This window comes from Thunnus albacares, chromosome 12, assembly GCF_914725855.1.
Source record: "Thunnus albacares chromosome 12, fThuAlb1.1, whole genome shotgun sequence".
NCBI lineage: Eukaryota > Metazoa > Chordata > Actinopteri > Scombriformes > Scombridae > Thunnus > Thunnus albacares.
Genome location: NC_058117.1, coordinates 5,857,053 through 5,871,930, shown reverse-complemented (window position 1 = coordinate 5,871,930; position 14,878 = coordinate 5,857,053). Strand labels below are relative to the sequence as shown.

Sequence of the window (14,878 nt, the reverse complement as noted above, 5' to 3'; positions counted from 1 at the left end):
GGTAACGGGGAGAAATAAGGAACGGCAGAAAGACCTGTGATAACACTTGGAGTAGAGTGAGACTGTGAGCACTAATATGAAAAATGCTTGAAATAGTCCATAACTATAAATAGCTTCAGTGTGCTGTAAATCACCCAATGAAGCATCTAAATTTAAAAATCAGTGAGTAGAGGACATCATATGATAGCCTGAATAAAGTGACGGATCACAGAAATACTGTAGAACAGGAAGTGACACAGTATGGTCCAACTCAGAGGGTAAGTCTGTTTTTAATGCCGTGGTGTTATATGAGTGGCTGCCGCACAGAAGAGATTTTCTTGTTGCATCTGATCATGTAGCGCTATTTACCAGATCAGGTAGGCAAATCCAACTGGGGTCTCAATGGCAATTTGTCTCTCAGTCACAGTCTGTTAACTAATTAGTTTCAAGGCTGAAAATTAATCTCAATTAATCCCATGGGTGTTAGCACGGGTGCTTTGAAATCAAAGCAAATCAACCGTGTCCTAAAATGTTGTTGACGCTTTGCCGCCGGTTTGGTCGCCTGAATGATGAATATTGCTGTGAGAGAAAATTCATACTTTCATCCACAAGGTTTTATTCCTACATAGAGAGATTCACTATAATAATAAAAATATTTGGGGTATTCACCCTAGCTCTCCCTACACGCTGATAGGTTTGATGCATCAAGATAACCAGCAGCAACAAACATGCAGCACAGCCTGTCACAGTATTTTTGACTGGACAGCAACAGAATGTCTGTCCCTGACTGACTGACAGAATGAGTCACTGAGTGATGAAGTTACACCACTGGTTAGCCGAAGGGACAGCCAAGTATCCCAGAACGCGTTTCACACCAACTGGCGGCGATGCTGGAGATTTTGAGCCAGGCTAAAAGCTGTTGTAATTTTCGCTGTAGGACTATTAATGTCACTTTATTAAGTTTTAATATTTTTTCAGGCGAAAAAGTAATAATTTAGATTCCCAATATGTGGTCAGTTTATCCAAATAACGCCTATTTGGAAATTTGCTCGGTGAGGGGCCACTGGACGGTGAGACCAGCTGGTCATCTCAGCCGCTAGCAGCCCGATTCCTGAGATGATCAGCCCGTCAACATCTGTCATCATCCCGGGAGAACATGATCTGATGAACAGATCTGTGCAGCTCTTTGGTGATTTACCTCTGGCTCTAATGCCTCTGCAGCATTTTGATATATGATATAATTCCTTTTGGAAGATAAATGTTGGTCTCACAGATGAAATCTTACAATTAATAACTGCCACATTAGTTTGTCTGAAGGTAAAGTGAAGCCTCATGTTTTTACTGGACAGAACAACAGCTCTTTTTTCTGTGCAACACAAAATAACTGTTGAAACCTGGCCATGTGTCAAGGTCATTTCAAATAGTTTCAAGATGAGTTGGAAACAAGCAGACAACTTTACACCCGACTTCACGTCACAGTTCAATTTCCTCAGGCCTTGCCAAGGTCCCTGCAGTTATCTAGTTACACATACACACACAGAGTGACCTACCTTACCTCCCTTAGAGCGAGCCGGTGTGCCCGTGTTGACTATCATGCCCAAATGGTTCCTGAACTGCTGTTTAACAAGAAGACAATTCCTCTCTCTGTTTGAGCCTGACAAAGGAGATTCACCGGCTGTGGTGACGGTGTTATGTTATCTGTTCAGCAAGGCTGGATTATCAACCAGGCACAGGGAGCAGCCGCCCTGTTGGCCCCAATAGCCCCAGGTTAATTGTGTGGCAGTTAGTTGTGGCATTAATATTTGTAATTAAGTGCAAATGTGTTTGGCAAGATGCAACAACAGAATATAAATTGAGATGAAAAAAAAGTCTATATATATACACTGCAGTGACATCTGGACTCATTGACAGCCACATGAGGGAAAATGCTGACATGCAAACCGCATTAGAGGACATTTATCAACTGTCACCAGTACCTCCAAATTTTTATATGTGACCATAAAGTTTGTTTTTCCTTTTTGTTTAATGGTGCATGTCTGTTTGATTTGACTCATTCTGTCTGTTTGTTTTCTTATGGGTTTTTTGTGATTTTTTTTTTTTTATTCAAATGAAAAATAAGCCAATTTGGTACATTCACCTTTTCACCTGAAGTTACTGCACCTGTAGTAAGTTGTCACTGTAGTTTGATATACAGTACTGTATTTATTTGCATATGAGTGTTTTATTTCATATCTTTTCTTTCTTTTATTTTTTGCTTCTTCCCTTTGCACTTATTTTCTTCTGTGCTCTTTCTTCCATCTGTGCTGGTGTTGTTGCTTCTATCTCATTGTGTGTGTGTGTGTGTGTGTATTTGTGTATCCTTTTGTTGGCACTCATGTGATTTCTTCCTTCCCTGCTCCCTGTCCTTCTTCGACTACATCAGTTGTGAACCAATTGTACCAAGAGGTCCTCAACTATCTGCTCTGTCCCTACGCTCCTCTTCCCGCTTTAGCCCCGCCTTCCCCCGGTGTCGACCCAATCCCCTTGCAGCGAACGGGAAGCCAGAGCGCCACCGCCACCTTTCAGAGAGGCAGCTTTGCCACAGGAGGCGGGGCGGCTGACTACGCCAACCCGTACCGCACTCTGCAGTTCTGCCCGTCCACCGAGTCGCCTTACAGCAAGTCGGGCCCCGCCCTCCCTCCTGAGGCAGCCCTGGGCCGGTCTCCATCTGTGGACAGCATCCAGAAGGACCCAAGGTGAGGAAAAGGAATTTTTACTTAGAATCAGCTCTGGCTTGTTGATGAAGCCCTTTGTTCTGCTCCCTTTCCACTCTCACTGAACTTACTGAGGGCCAGATTCACCAAATTAAACATATATCAAGATCAAGAACCTGGAGAACATTAAGCTTTATCTGTGAAAAAGAGTTAAATGCAAGCCACAAAAGAGTGCCAAAGTTGGAAGTGTGACATGGTGACATGAGAATAATTCACCACAACAGATATTTGACTGTATTTAACAGATAACTGACTGTCAGGATTTGACAGTCCAGTGCAGTAAAAGGCTGGTTGAATCTGGGCTTTAGTATGAGGCACACATCATGCCACATCTTTCACTGTCCTCTCTAGTTCGCCTGGTGTCGGGGCTTGTTCACACAGTTGTATGAATGCCTGCACACACCTCTTGGTCCAATTTAAAAGTTTGCTATCGCTGTTAGGAATGGAGTGCCTCTCCGTCAGTCACAATCAGTCACATTCTGTGCAGTAGGTAGACACAGTTAATGTGGAAAGTGCATGAAGTCTGAGCAGGAGAGCTCTGTGTACGGGTATGGCTGCGTGAGAATGAGGGAGAGAGAGATAGTAACAGACAAAAGAGAAAGAGAGAGACACATACAGAGACAGCGTAATAGCTGTTTTATCATTATTTTGTCCTAGTTATAAATCCAGTTGGAAATGCTATTCCATTTGTTGGAGTTTTCTGTCTTAGCCTCTGCTTTCTGAGTAATGACTGCACAGACTAGCTGTCAAAGATAGAAGCAGCCTAATTAAAGCTGAATTGTCTCTCTTTGTGACATTTCAGCTCAGGTGCAAGACAGGAGATATATCTTTTTTTGCACAAATTTAATATTGTTAATGAGGAAGTCACTTTGTGCTGAAATGCTTTATTATACGGTAACATTTGGAAACACAAAAATATCTTTCTTTGTCTTTAGCATAAGTTGTTGTTGCCATTGCTCTTTCCTCCACCCATTGTCCAAGTGTTTATTTCTCTGTGCTGTCCTGCACATTGCGCTCACATTGTCTGTTTGTTCACTCTTAAGCTCCAGCATCATTGTTGTGTAGCTTCCAGCATCCATACTGTACATCTGCACTGCTACATTTCAAGGACTGACTTGCGATGCATGGCATTATGCTTTACCTTCACAACATGCACAGTCAAGGTCAGTCTGATTGAGACAGTGCTATCTGAATAGCCTGCTGTCGCTCCCACACTGCGTTAAAGGGAGGGTCCCGCCAGATTGAAATGATACGGGGACGTTCTGTATCCACAAACTTGCTGCACTGCTGCTGACCTGAAGCAAAAAGACGATGTGAGAGGATAACAATGGTGTTATTCAGTAGATTTCTTATTGACAATAAATCCAATGAAAAGACCAAAACCTACAACATGTTAGTCCGTCTCTCAATACGTTCAGACTTCCCTGCCTCGTCTGTTGCAAATCATTTCTATGTGCTATAGTTTCATTTTCATAAAAGGCTCAGCAATTTCCCAACACTCTTCTTTTTAGAGAACGTTACCCAAACATGAGGAAATAATGCTTTTGTAGGGGACTACGTTCAGCTGTGGATTAATAAATGAGTATTTATGGCACAAGGACCATTTATGTGGGATTATGCAAAAAACCAAACACTGCTTGTGTTCAAGATAATGAAGGAACATATCACCCAATGCAACAATGTAGCTCACTTTGGACCTTGGTTTTGGTCTTTTCATGGGTTTTGTTGACAATAAGAAAAATACAGAATATAGCCAGCCTTCTGTCCTTTAAACAAACACACCCAGCTTTAGGGAGATTGTCCCATTGGGCATCACAGCTGTTAAATGATATTACAATCACCCCAAATAGGTTTTTCCTCCATGCTTTTCTTAGGCATAATATATCCATAATCTATACATTTGTGAGCATATTTCGATATCTTCATAAGCTCATTAGATTCACACATTCTAAAAATGAACCAAATAAATGATTTACAGAAATAAAACCTGCACTATTAAAACTATTTCAGGTGAGCAACCGTGTATTCATCATTTGCTACGATCTCAGTTCAGGGTTGTAACAGTGAAAGTAGGGAACAATATACACAGATATATATGGAGCAATATCTAAATTTAACCTAAATCTCAATCTACACATAACAGGCTTAGCATACCATGTTATTTACTCACCATTTAGCTTTGCTATGAGTCCTGCTTTTCAGAGATAACGCTAGTTACTTACAACAGAATGAAAGTAGATGACATTACACATGGGAGACGTTGTCATCTATGACATCATTCAACAGCTAAATTGATTTAAAGACCAACCTCATAAAAACTGGGTGTATTCCTATAAAGTGAGATGACACAGTAGAGAGAATTGTGTTCTTTATATATACAGTATATTATAAAATACCTTAGTTTAATTAAGAACGTTGAAACAAGGTCTGTACTATACAAAGGTCACAACCTTGTGAATTGTCAAGTAAACCTTGGGTTTTTGGATCTGGATTTTTGACCTAAAGGCTCCACTCTGCAGCAACCGTGAACAAGACGTCCAGTTTGATGTGTGAATATGCAAGAAACAAAGGCGTTAACTAGTTTTTATTATCCAAAGACCCTCTCTTTACCTGACATATCCACCATCTCCCCACCACCCACTCTAAGTGCATGTCCTCCACCCTGCCCACCTCCTCCACCATTGCCTGATAACCAAATGTTGAGAGAGAAAGACGAGTCTAGATGCTAGATATTGATTTCTATTTATACTAATCATCACTATTCTGACATTTATTGAATATAATTTGTTGCCAGACAGCCAACATATACCTCTCTCTTGTTTCTCTCTGCCTGTCCCCCCTCGATAGGTACGACCCCGAATTCCTTGTGTGGAATCAAAATCAAGCCGAGCAAAGAATGACAAAGTAATCCAACTATTTATTTATACATATATACATTCTGTCTATCTATCTTACCTTTGTCTCATTCACTGAATCTTTCCATCTTCACTACACAACAATGATATCAGACAGTGTTAATGTTAATGGTAGCATGACAGTGTACATTTCACATTTGTATTGTCACCCATTTATGCATAGTGCTGTATCAAACAGGGATCGCCTTTATATCAGCTGTAAAGAGATTCTGAATTGGAGACTAGATGAGAGTACTGGCTTTTTAAAGTTCTTGGCATTTAAATACGACATGGCATAACATCAGAATGACTTCCTCTGTGGCCTTAAAATGATCAGAAATATGTTGTGATCTTCAAAAAAGTAAAATAATCTAACCAGTTTTAAGATATATAACAAATTTAGGTAACTAATTGCTTATTTGCAATTTGCAGCAATATGGCTCTCCAGAGCCTCTGTTTTTTAGAGTGTAAATATTCATCATTCTCTCCTTGGGCTTTCCATCGATCCACCCATCCCTCCATCCATTTATCTATCTGTTGATTTATTCAGTCGTTTGTCTCCATTGTCTGTCTGTCCTGGTGATTTCTGAACATGCTTTGTGATGGTTGTATTCATGTGGCTTGCCCAGTGTTCATTTTGGCACCTGGTTGTGATTTAGCTTTTGTCTTAGCTGACTAAAATGCATATTAGTTTTAATCACATTTTAGTTATTTAATTTATAGTTAATTTTAGTCAACTGAAAGTAAATACATTTTTGTTTAGTTTTTCTTAAGTAAAGTTTTAGTCATGTTTTTGTTGTGGGTTTTAAATTCTTTATGTGTTCTGCGGCTAAAGCTGTCACCATCTTTGTCGTGTACAATTGCCATGAGGTGTTGTTCTCCTCTATCGCAGGTTAGTGGAAAAGCCACTATTTACCTGTTTATACCAGACTGTAAAGGTTCACACCCAGTGTGTCAATGTCACTCTGCCCTGCAGTAATAAGGGATATAGCCCGAATCACTCTCTTCAGTAAATCCAGTTGTCACTCACTGTTGTTCTTCCACACTTGGCAGTATTGCAGGTACCTGTGCTCTCGGCTACACAGCAGAGCAGCTGATAATTCAGGAGCTGGATTCCCTCAGCTGCTCACTAAAACACTGTTCACTGTCTGGGTTTAGCTTGAAATGAGCAGCTAAAATGTAGGATAACATTAACTGTTCCTTAAATGAACATCAAGGGGATCACTTTTCCTGTGTTCTCCTTTGACGAAAAAAATCTGAAACCAAAAGGGAAAATTTTATCATTTAAAATCTTCATTCCATGAGGGGTCCCATAGTTTGCATTAATTCGATAAAATACTGTTCCATGATTGGTCTACGTAGTTGGAGTCCTTATTTCCATACAGATAATCGAATCTTGAATAAAGCAATAACGTGGCATTCTATCAGCAGACGGCCACACTGAGCCTGATAGCATACGGCTACACATCACAAGAGCCACAGACAATGAACAACAACTCGCATTAACTTTCCTGCTAAAGTCTCCTTCTAACTAACAAACATGTTGAACAAGCCATCAAACAAACATTCACATCAGTTAGCAGGCTAGATAGCTAATTAGCAGCTCGGCTGCAGCACATTCAACAACATGTAAACATACCTGCATATGTCACTTTGGCCTGGTTACATGCTGATATGATTGAAAGCTGTTGATGGTATGTTACGTTAGCTTAAACTTTTTATAAATGCTTTGTTGCTGCCTCTTGTCTAATTTTTAGTAAGAATGTGGATGCATTTAATCCATAAATCTTTACTAATGTGAGCAAACACTAGCTAACATTAACGCAACGTTAGCTAACATCACTGAATGCAAGATGCTGCTTATTAGTGCTACAGGTCAAGAAGAAGAGATTTAGCTAGCGGTGGATACTGTGTGATTTTCCAGATGCATGCAGGTCGTTGAGTAATTACACTGCATTATATTTTGTCTATAGTTTTTGTTATTACTGTTTTTTTTTTAATTTAGTTTTAGTCTTGTTATTTTCTAGGAAAAAAGGTCATCAGCAAATATTTTTCTGCATAGTTTTTTGATATTAACATAGAGCTTGCCGAATCCTCTACAAAGAGACCTAAAATAACAGTTAAGGTAACACATTTTTCTGATGAAAAGAGGATTAGTCTCTATGAGGACATGAAAAAATAAAACGTATAAAAATCATTTTTTGCACCAATGCTGTCTGCATTAGCACAGTAAATAGAAGATAACTGAAGAGATGTGAGGTCATTGCCACTGTCTGCATCTGGCTCACTAATGATACCTTTATCCTGTAAAAGCCTCAAACAAATATCATTTAGCTCATTTGCCAAGCTTCACACTGGCACATTCTGGCAAATCAAGGCACGTTGCTGTGGAGACAGGCTCTTTTGTACTCCAACGCGTTTCCTCCTTCAGGCCGCCGGTAATTTATGGAAACCTTCCCGCTAACACGAAGAAAGATTTGTGCTAGACAGGATTTGACCCGATCATAAAAGTGCCTCATTTTATTTCATGCTCATAAGCACAGTGAGAATCTCTGATCCATATTCAGTCATGGGGTTGCAATGGACTCTGTATTTTTGTGTGTGTGTGTGTGTGTGTGTGTGTGTGTGTGTGTACGTGTATGTGTGTGTTTCTCAGCTCTGCCTGACTTCTCCTGACCTTTCGTTCATCTCCTCCAGCCTCAGTGGGCCAGTCAGTCAGCCATGCCGTGACACCCTCTCACACACACACACACACACACACACACACACTGTCTGGATAACACAAACATACACACACCTCTCTCTTTCTTTCTGTAATTTTCTCTGCGCCTCACTCTCTATCTTGTTCCCCTCCCTTTCCCAAATACTCATTCTGTTCCCGTTCTCACTCTAACCACCTTCCTACATTGAGACCAAGGTGGGGTCACTTACAGACTCACATTCAGACTCACTCTCATTCAAGATAGTGCTGATTGTTATGCATGTTGGTTGGCTATGTAGTATCATATTATATTTGCGTGTATGAAATTGTGACAGTATTCTGACGGTATTTTGAACATTATAACTTCAGATGCCAGCTAGCAATAATCAATACCTTTATTTTGAGATCACTTACTAAACAGTAGCTCATACAACTGTCCATAGCAGCTGCTGTGCTCTAAAAATGTCAATTTATCTTTGATATTCACTCTAAAATGCCTGCAGACTGAAAGGCAGTCTGTATATACTGTATGTGCCCCATCCATGTTAACAAAGTCGCTAGAAAGAGAGAGTCTTGACTATAGTTTCTTAAAAGTGCTAGTATTGGAGCTCATGTCTTTATTAAAATGGCACAGTGTGCATAGGTTGTGAAGCAGTAAAAACTCACTGAAACCCTTCTGAAACATTGCCTAAAAGGAAAAATAAAAAGTATGACACAGTGCAATGAACATCCCGAAAAAAAACTTTTAAATGTGATGTGCGACACTTTATGTCTTCAAAATTAGCTGTTTAGCTCATTAGCTTACATAAAATACTTTATGATGATGGCCACTGAAAAAAAATGAAGGATGAAGTCCTTTATTTTTTTGAGAATAAAAGTAACACTGTTATAGAAATTAGTTGCTAAGGTTGTTCAGTGGGTTGTTCACGTTGTCCACTTGCGTGTTTTCGATCGGATTCTGGTTCAAACATGTACGGATGTATTTGGGAAGTTTCCTTTTCAAGTGAAGAACGAGAAAGATAAAGTGAAATCTACTACTTCTGTTTGTTTACTAATTCTACTACTTGTTTGTTTGTTTACTTCTGCCAGATTTCTGCCGAAGGCAAGCTTACAGACACTGGCCAATAAGAATAGAGTGGGTTCATTGGGAGGGGGGCCTTAAAGAAACAGGAGCTAAAACAGCATGTTTCAGACAGAGGCAGACCTTAGGGGCTGCATTAAGGGTCAGTATGAGTTAAATAAGGAGGGTTTTTTTTGTTTTTTGTTTATTTTTCACTGTAAATCATGCAAAGATATTCCAGTAGAGTCCCAGAATATAAATATAGACCTGAAAATGGGCATGATACATCCCCTTCAAGATCTTCCATATTCCCTCTTATTTAATATAAGGACTTTTTATCTCCATGTTTTTACTAGTAGTACTCATTCGTCCATTGAAGCATTTCTCATGGAACAACATGCTTTATAAGATTTTTGCGTACATTTTCTACATTAAATTGTTTAACTAGGCTGCTACCACATACTATATTACAGTCATTTATATAGAGCTAGTAGAAGACGAACTGTGGAGTAAGTGAGCGTAATTAGTAAAGAGTGTATTACTGTTCACTAAAACAGACGACACTTGTGGGTCTGGAGAGAGAGCAAGAGAGAGATACAAACAAGAGTTGATAAAGGAACCAGAGAGCATATGCTACAACATCATTGCCAGGACAATTGGACTGTTGTGTTTAAACCAGTTTTAACCAGTGTTGTCCATCATAAATCAGTTACTGTGCTAATTACAGTATCCATCAGCTCCACATATTGTAGGCAGATCCTCTGCTGCTACTTGTTTTCTGTATTCTATTCTAATTTGCTATAAATACACTGTAATTTTTAATTGTTAATCAGCCACCCGAAGTTGTTAGATGTCCTGCTGAAAAATGAATGCAACCTTATCAGTTTATTTTAGATTTTCTTCACTCTTTTCTTCTTTCTCTCCCTCACTTTTCTTCTTTCTTTTGCTTGTATCAGTTTACTCTGCAGGTTTACCCTACCTGTCTGTCTGCATGTCTGTATTTATGTCTGTCTGTCGGGGAATGAGTCATCAGACACATCTCTATTTCCCCCCTCCTGACAGTCCTCAGTGATGAGAGCACACACACACACACACACACACACACACACAAACACACACACACACACAATTATACCCAACACAAATCAGATAGTTTGCTCTCTGGTTTCAATTTGCTCTATTCCCCAAAAACCCTGACTCACAGGAAATCCTTTCAGCCCAATATAGCAGTGTGCATCATCTGCCTGCAGCCCTCACATTACAGCGCCTCACCCTGCTTTGTGAATACATAATTCATAGATAGTTTATTTATTTACCAGGTTTAATTGTTGGGTTTCCTGCAGCCTGGCAACTTGTATTGTGGTGTAAATGTTTTGGCTGTGGATGACAAGCTAACACACAGAAACACACACACAAACCCTCGCACAGACGAGTACAGTGCAGACAAGTGGTGATGCGTGATAGCCCACCTGGTTGGTTAGGAACAAAGAGTGGATTGACAGTTTGTCAGTACTTTGTCCCAGTCCACTGAGTTGCCAAATGAAACATTAAGCTCTCTTGGGGGATTTCAGAGACACACACACATGCGTGCACACACCCATACATATACGCACATTTTTGGTGAAAGTAAAAAAAACATCAGTAATTTCCTTTCTCTTACATAAAGTTATTTAGCTTTTTTTCTCTCTTTTTCAAGTGCTCCTCTTCTCCTTGACTTTATTTTCCCTCCTGACATTGACTTGTTACAATTGGAAGCCATCTTCAGGACAAAAGGGTAAAGGGACAAGATTGCAGTTAAACAAAAAACTGGTTTATTTATAGGAAGCATAAAAGAGGAGGGAAAAAGAAAAGACAGGAAGAAACTGGAGAAACCAGGTGACATTTGGATCACTTAGCAATTCGCTTCATGTGCCTTGAAGTGAAAACATCAGCAACTGGGGTGAGATAATTAATCTCATTGTCAAAACTTGTTTCGAGAATTTAGTGAAGTCGTGTGAGCTGACTTCTACTTTGTTTCTTAAAACAAGTAAAATGGCATCAAAAAAAGTGAAATTTTATCACATTTTATCAGATCTGTGGTTGTGATTGACATGTTTTTGCAATTCATGGGGGACATTGCCATATTTCAAGACTGACCTAAGCTTCAAAATAGGTTAAAGTTGATTATTTAGTCCAATATAGCAGCAGGTCCACAAAGATAAAACAAGACTAATTCTGGAGCAGAAAAACTAGCCATGCTAAATTGCATGTTACAAGTTGGCTGTAGCGTTTCAAATCAAAACTAACTTTCAAGTGAGTATACTGGGGCCTTTGTCCTGACTTTAGCCTTTTAGGCCTTTAAGTCCTACCTTCGATTGGTTGAGGTTGTTGGGGCCATACTAGCCCGATAGAACGACTTGCAGACACTATTCATGGCTAAAAAGAAGTACAAGCACCTCTGATTATTTCTGAAATATATTTTCATCACATTTACAGCTGACAGGTTGAACATGAATCAAAGCTAAGCAAAGGACTGACCTGAGACAAGAATTTTTGATGACTGTGTTTCAGTCTAAAACTCTCAACATGTCAACATCTCAGTCTCAGTTCTCTATGAATGAAGCTAAATGGAATGAAATGGAGTGAATTAATAATACAGAAATGTAGGCCACATCATTAATTCTTTTATTAGACATATAGACCTCTCTAGACAAATTTTAATATAATTTGTTATTTGTTGCTAAAGATTAACAAGCTTGTTTCATTCTTGTGATATTTTTGTGAAAGGGATGTAGTGGCTAAATGCATCTATATAACACACAGGCTAAAAATATACTCATCTACACTTAACAATACCTGTCTTTAATCCACTCAGTGACCATAAAACTATACATACAGATCACTTTTTCAATTCAAGTCAATTTTTTTCTCCAAGAGCTTTTCAGATATGAGTCATAGTCTTTTCCAAACCAACCAACTAACATTAAAAAAAACTGCAAACATTCCCAGAGTGAACACTTTTGCCCGAAGTTCACAGATGGCTCAGTGGTATTTGCTCATCCTGCTATGATGTTGTCACACAGGGTTTGGGACTGGGAGCACCATATCCTCCTGTGTTCCCCGCTCTCTGGAAGAACACACACACATACACGCACAGCAAGAGAGAGATAGAGATGCTGAGTGAAAAGTAGTACAGCTCCAGGCTAGAGTTAGTGAATGAATGAACCATTATAGTACAGCTTTCTGGGGCAGAACATACAAAGAAGGAGACAGTCTCTTCATTTTATTTAGATTCACTCTGACTGTAGGTAGATTATTCTAGAGTAGTAGTTTTCTTTCCAGTTGTATTTCAGTTACAGGGATTTACCCCTCAACAGCAACATATTACGCAAGATGTCAACACGATGTTCAGTATATTACAGCATTTTAGTCTTTTTGTGTACATGTTTATGTGTGCCTGTGGAGTTGTGCATGTTCAATATGTACATTTGTTTTCCTGTATGTGTGTGTGAATGTGTCTGCAGAGCATCACAGCCTGAGGCCTCGGATTGAGTTTGATCCACTGTGATGTGCCACTTTCTCAGTGGGGCTGCAACTATTCTAGGCTCTGGTTCTGTCAATGTGTGTGTGTGTGTGTGTACGCTCATTTCTTTTCTGTATGTTTGTGTTTGTTTCCCACCTATTCACAGCTCCTAATGTCTCATAATGTGTGCACACAGTGGTGTTTTTTTCTTCTTCCGGTGTTCCGATGCATACTTGTATGTTTGCTGTGAGTGTGTGTGGGTGTGTCACATATTCTGTGCCTGCAGGTTGCCAGCAATTAGACTGTATCCCTTTCATTCATTCAAGTGTTGGCTGCTCATTCTCTGTTGTATGTGTGAAATACCACTTGTGTGTGTCTGGGTTTGTTGTTTGTTTGTTTGTGTGTGTGTGTGTGTGTGTGTGTATAGGTGTGTATGTGTCTGGAATTATGTGTGTGGCCCCTGCTTTGACCTCACGCACTTGGAGAAGGAGACCAATGTGACACAGAAAATTTGAAGGAAAAGATTGAGAGACGGAGGAAGGGACAGAATGAGAAAATAGAGGGAGTGTGAGTGTTTTTATAATAAATATTGTAGAGTGCTGCCAGAAGTGCCACTTTTGCCTTCACGTAGTGTTTATTCTTTGGCCACTGATGTGCCGGTAGCGACGCTGTGTGCTGCGTTTTGATGAGTAATGGACTGAAAAGCACTCATTTTGCCAGTTTAGTCGAGTCCTTGTAGAAAAAAGATGTTGAAATAGTTGAAAGAACATAAGTGTTGATGGACATCTGCAAACTTCCTTGATTATTTATCATCCATTGAGATCATTTTACTGCATCGTGACACGGCATGTGAACATTACTGAATTGAAACAAGCTTCATTGTTTAGTCTTTGCCGTGAAGCCAAGAGCGACCTTGTGTTTTGTATAATCATTCATCCGAAGCTTTCTTTCTTTGCTTCACAGTGTCAAGGCAAGCATGACATTTTGAAAAAGGCCTTAACTGTGTATGAATAACTGATTTTTCAACTAGTTATTCACTTTTCATTACTCTCACTGTGACAGATGTTACTCTGAAGAATTCTTCTGTTTGGAAATTACCACCTCTAGAAAGGCTACAGCCTTACTATTATTATCTTACCATGAATTACCAGATTTCAAAGCTTGTGTGACACTCCATGGATTGAATAGGGACAATTTTATTTTATAGCCCATACATGGAGGCGAGGAAAAAGTAAATGAAGAGTTGTTTTTTTTCTGATGTGATGTGTTTACAGTGGGACACACATAGCATTAAACATCAATTTGATCTTTTCTGAAGATCCCAACCACATCTATAGTATATGGTTTTCATCAGCAGATAGAGTTTGCTCAATTGCCATGGTGATAGCTCAGTTGTTATCATGTGACTGCCATTTCCAAGGTCAAAAATAAGCTACATGACCAGTTTGCTCAACATTTTGTGCTAAATATTAATATTATACTGATACAATGCTGTACATTATTTTACATATATGTATAAGCTTTTGTTAATTAAATCTGGCAAGTCACAAAATGTTGATAGTGAACGTATCAATAAAATGAAATACTACACTGACAGTGTAGTATTTCATTTGTGCTCCTACAATATCCACTCTTTTTTATGGTTATGTACTTACAACACTTGCTTAGGCTATGGGAAAGTTCATGGTCTTGGTTTAATACAGAAAAAAGTCAACAGTGACATGTAGCACATGACATGTTAACTTTATTAACATCTACCCGAAACTGCAATCTTTCTCAAAACTTACCCAAAGAGCTTTTGTTGTCTAACCACATGCAGGACTCAGGATGCGAAACAGAAGTCTCCGGTGTCCCGAGCTTCTGTGGTACAATAACGCAACACTTCCTCCACCTTATCAAGCATAATCTTTGCAGCAATTATGTTTCCCTTAAAGCATAACTGGCAAAATAAATTAGCAGTATATAAATGTAATTTCTAGGAGACAAGGC

The 14,878-nt window shown here is 39.3% G+C and overlaps 1 protein-coding gene and 1 long non-coding RNA gene across 15 annotated transcripts in view; one reads left to right on the top strand and one right to left on the bottom strand.

Annotated features, from left to right (window-relative positions):
- The window catches only part of ctnnd2b (catenin (cadherin-associated protein), delta 2b), a 181,270-nt gene that overhangs the window by 114,276 nt on the left and 52,116 nt on the right, over positions 1 to 14,878 (top strand). For 7 of the 14 annotated variants that reach the window (XM_044368516.1, XM_044368505.1, XM_044368506.1 and 4 more), the window contains 2 exons: positions 2,402 to 2,714; positions 5,580 to 5,636. In XM_044368516.1, the coding sequence (XP_044224451.1) occupies positions 2,402 to 2,714; positions 5,580 to 5,636 (370 nt within the window). The remainder of the gene's footprint in view (positions 1 to 2,401; positions 2,715 to 5,579; positions 5,637 to 14,878) is intronic. The other 7 variants (XM_044368517.1, XM_044368508.1, XM_044368509.1 and 4 more) reach the window with 2 other exon arrangements.
- Positions 3,605 to 8,268, bottom strand: LOC122994007. Its single transcript, XR_006406484.1, has 3 exons — positions 7,266 to 8,268; positions 6,543 to 6,882; positions 3,605 to 4,027 (listed from the first exon to the last, which is right to left on the bottom strand). It is a non-coding gene; the product is annotated as an uncharacterized LOC122994007 (long non-coding RNA).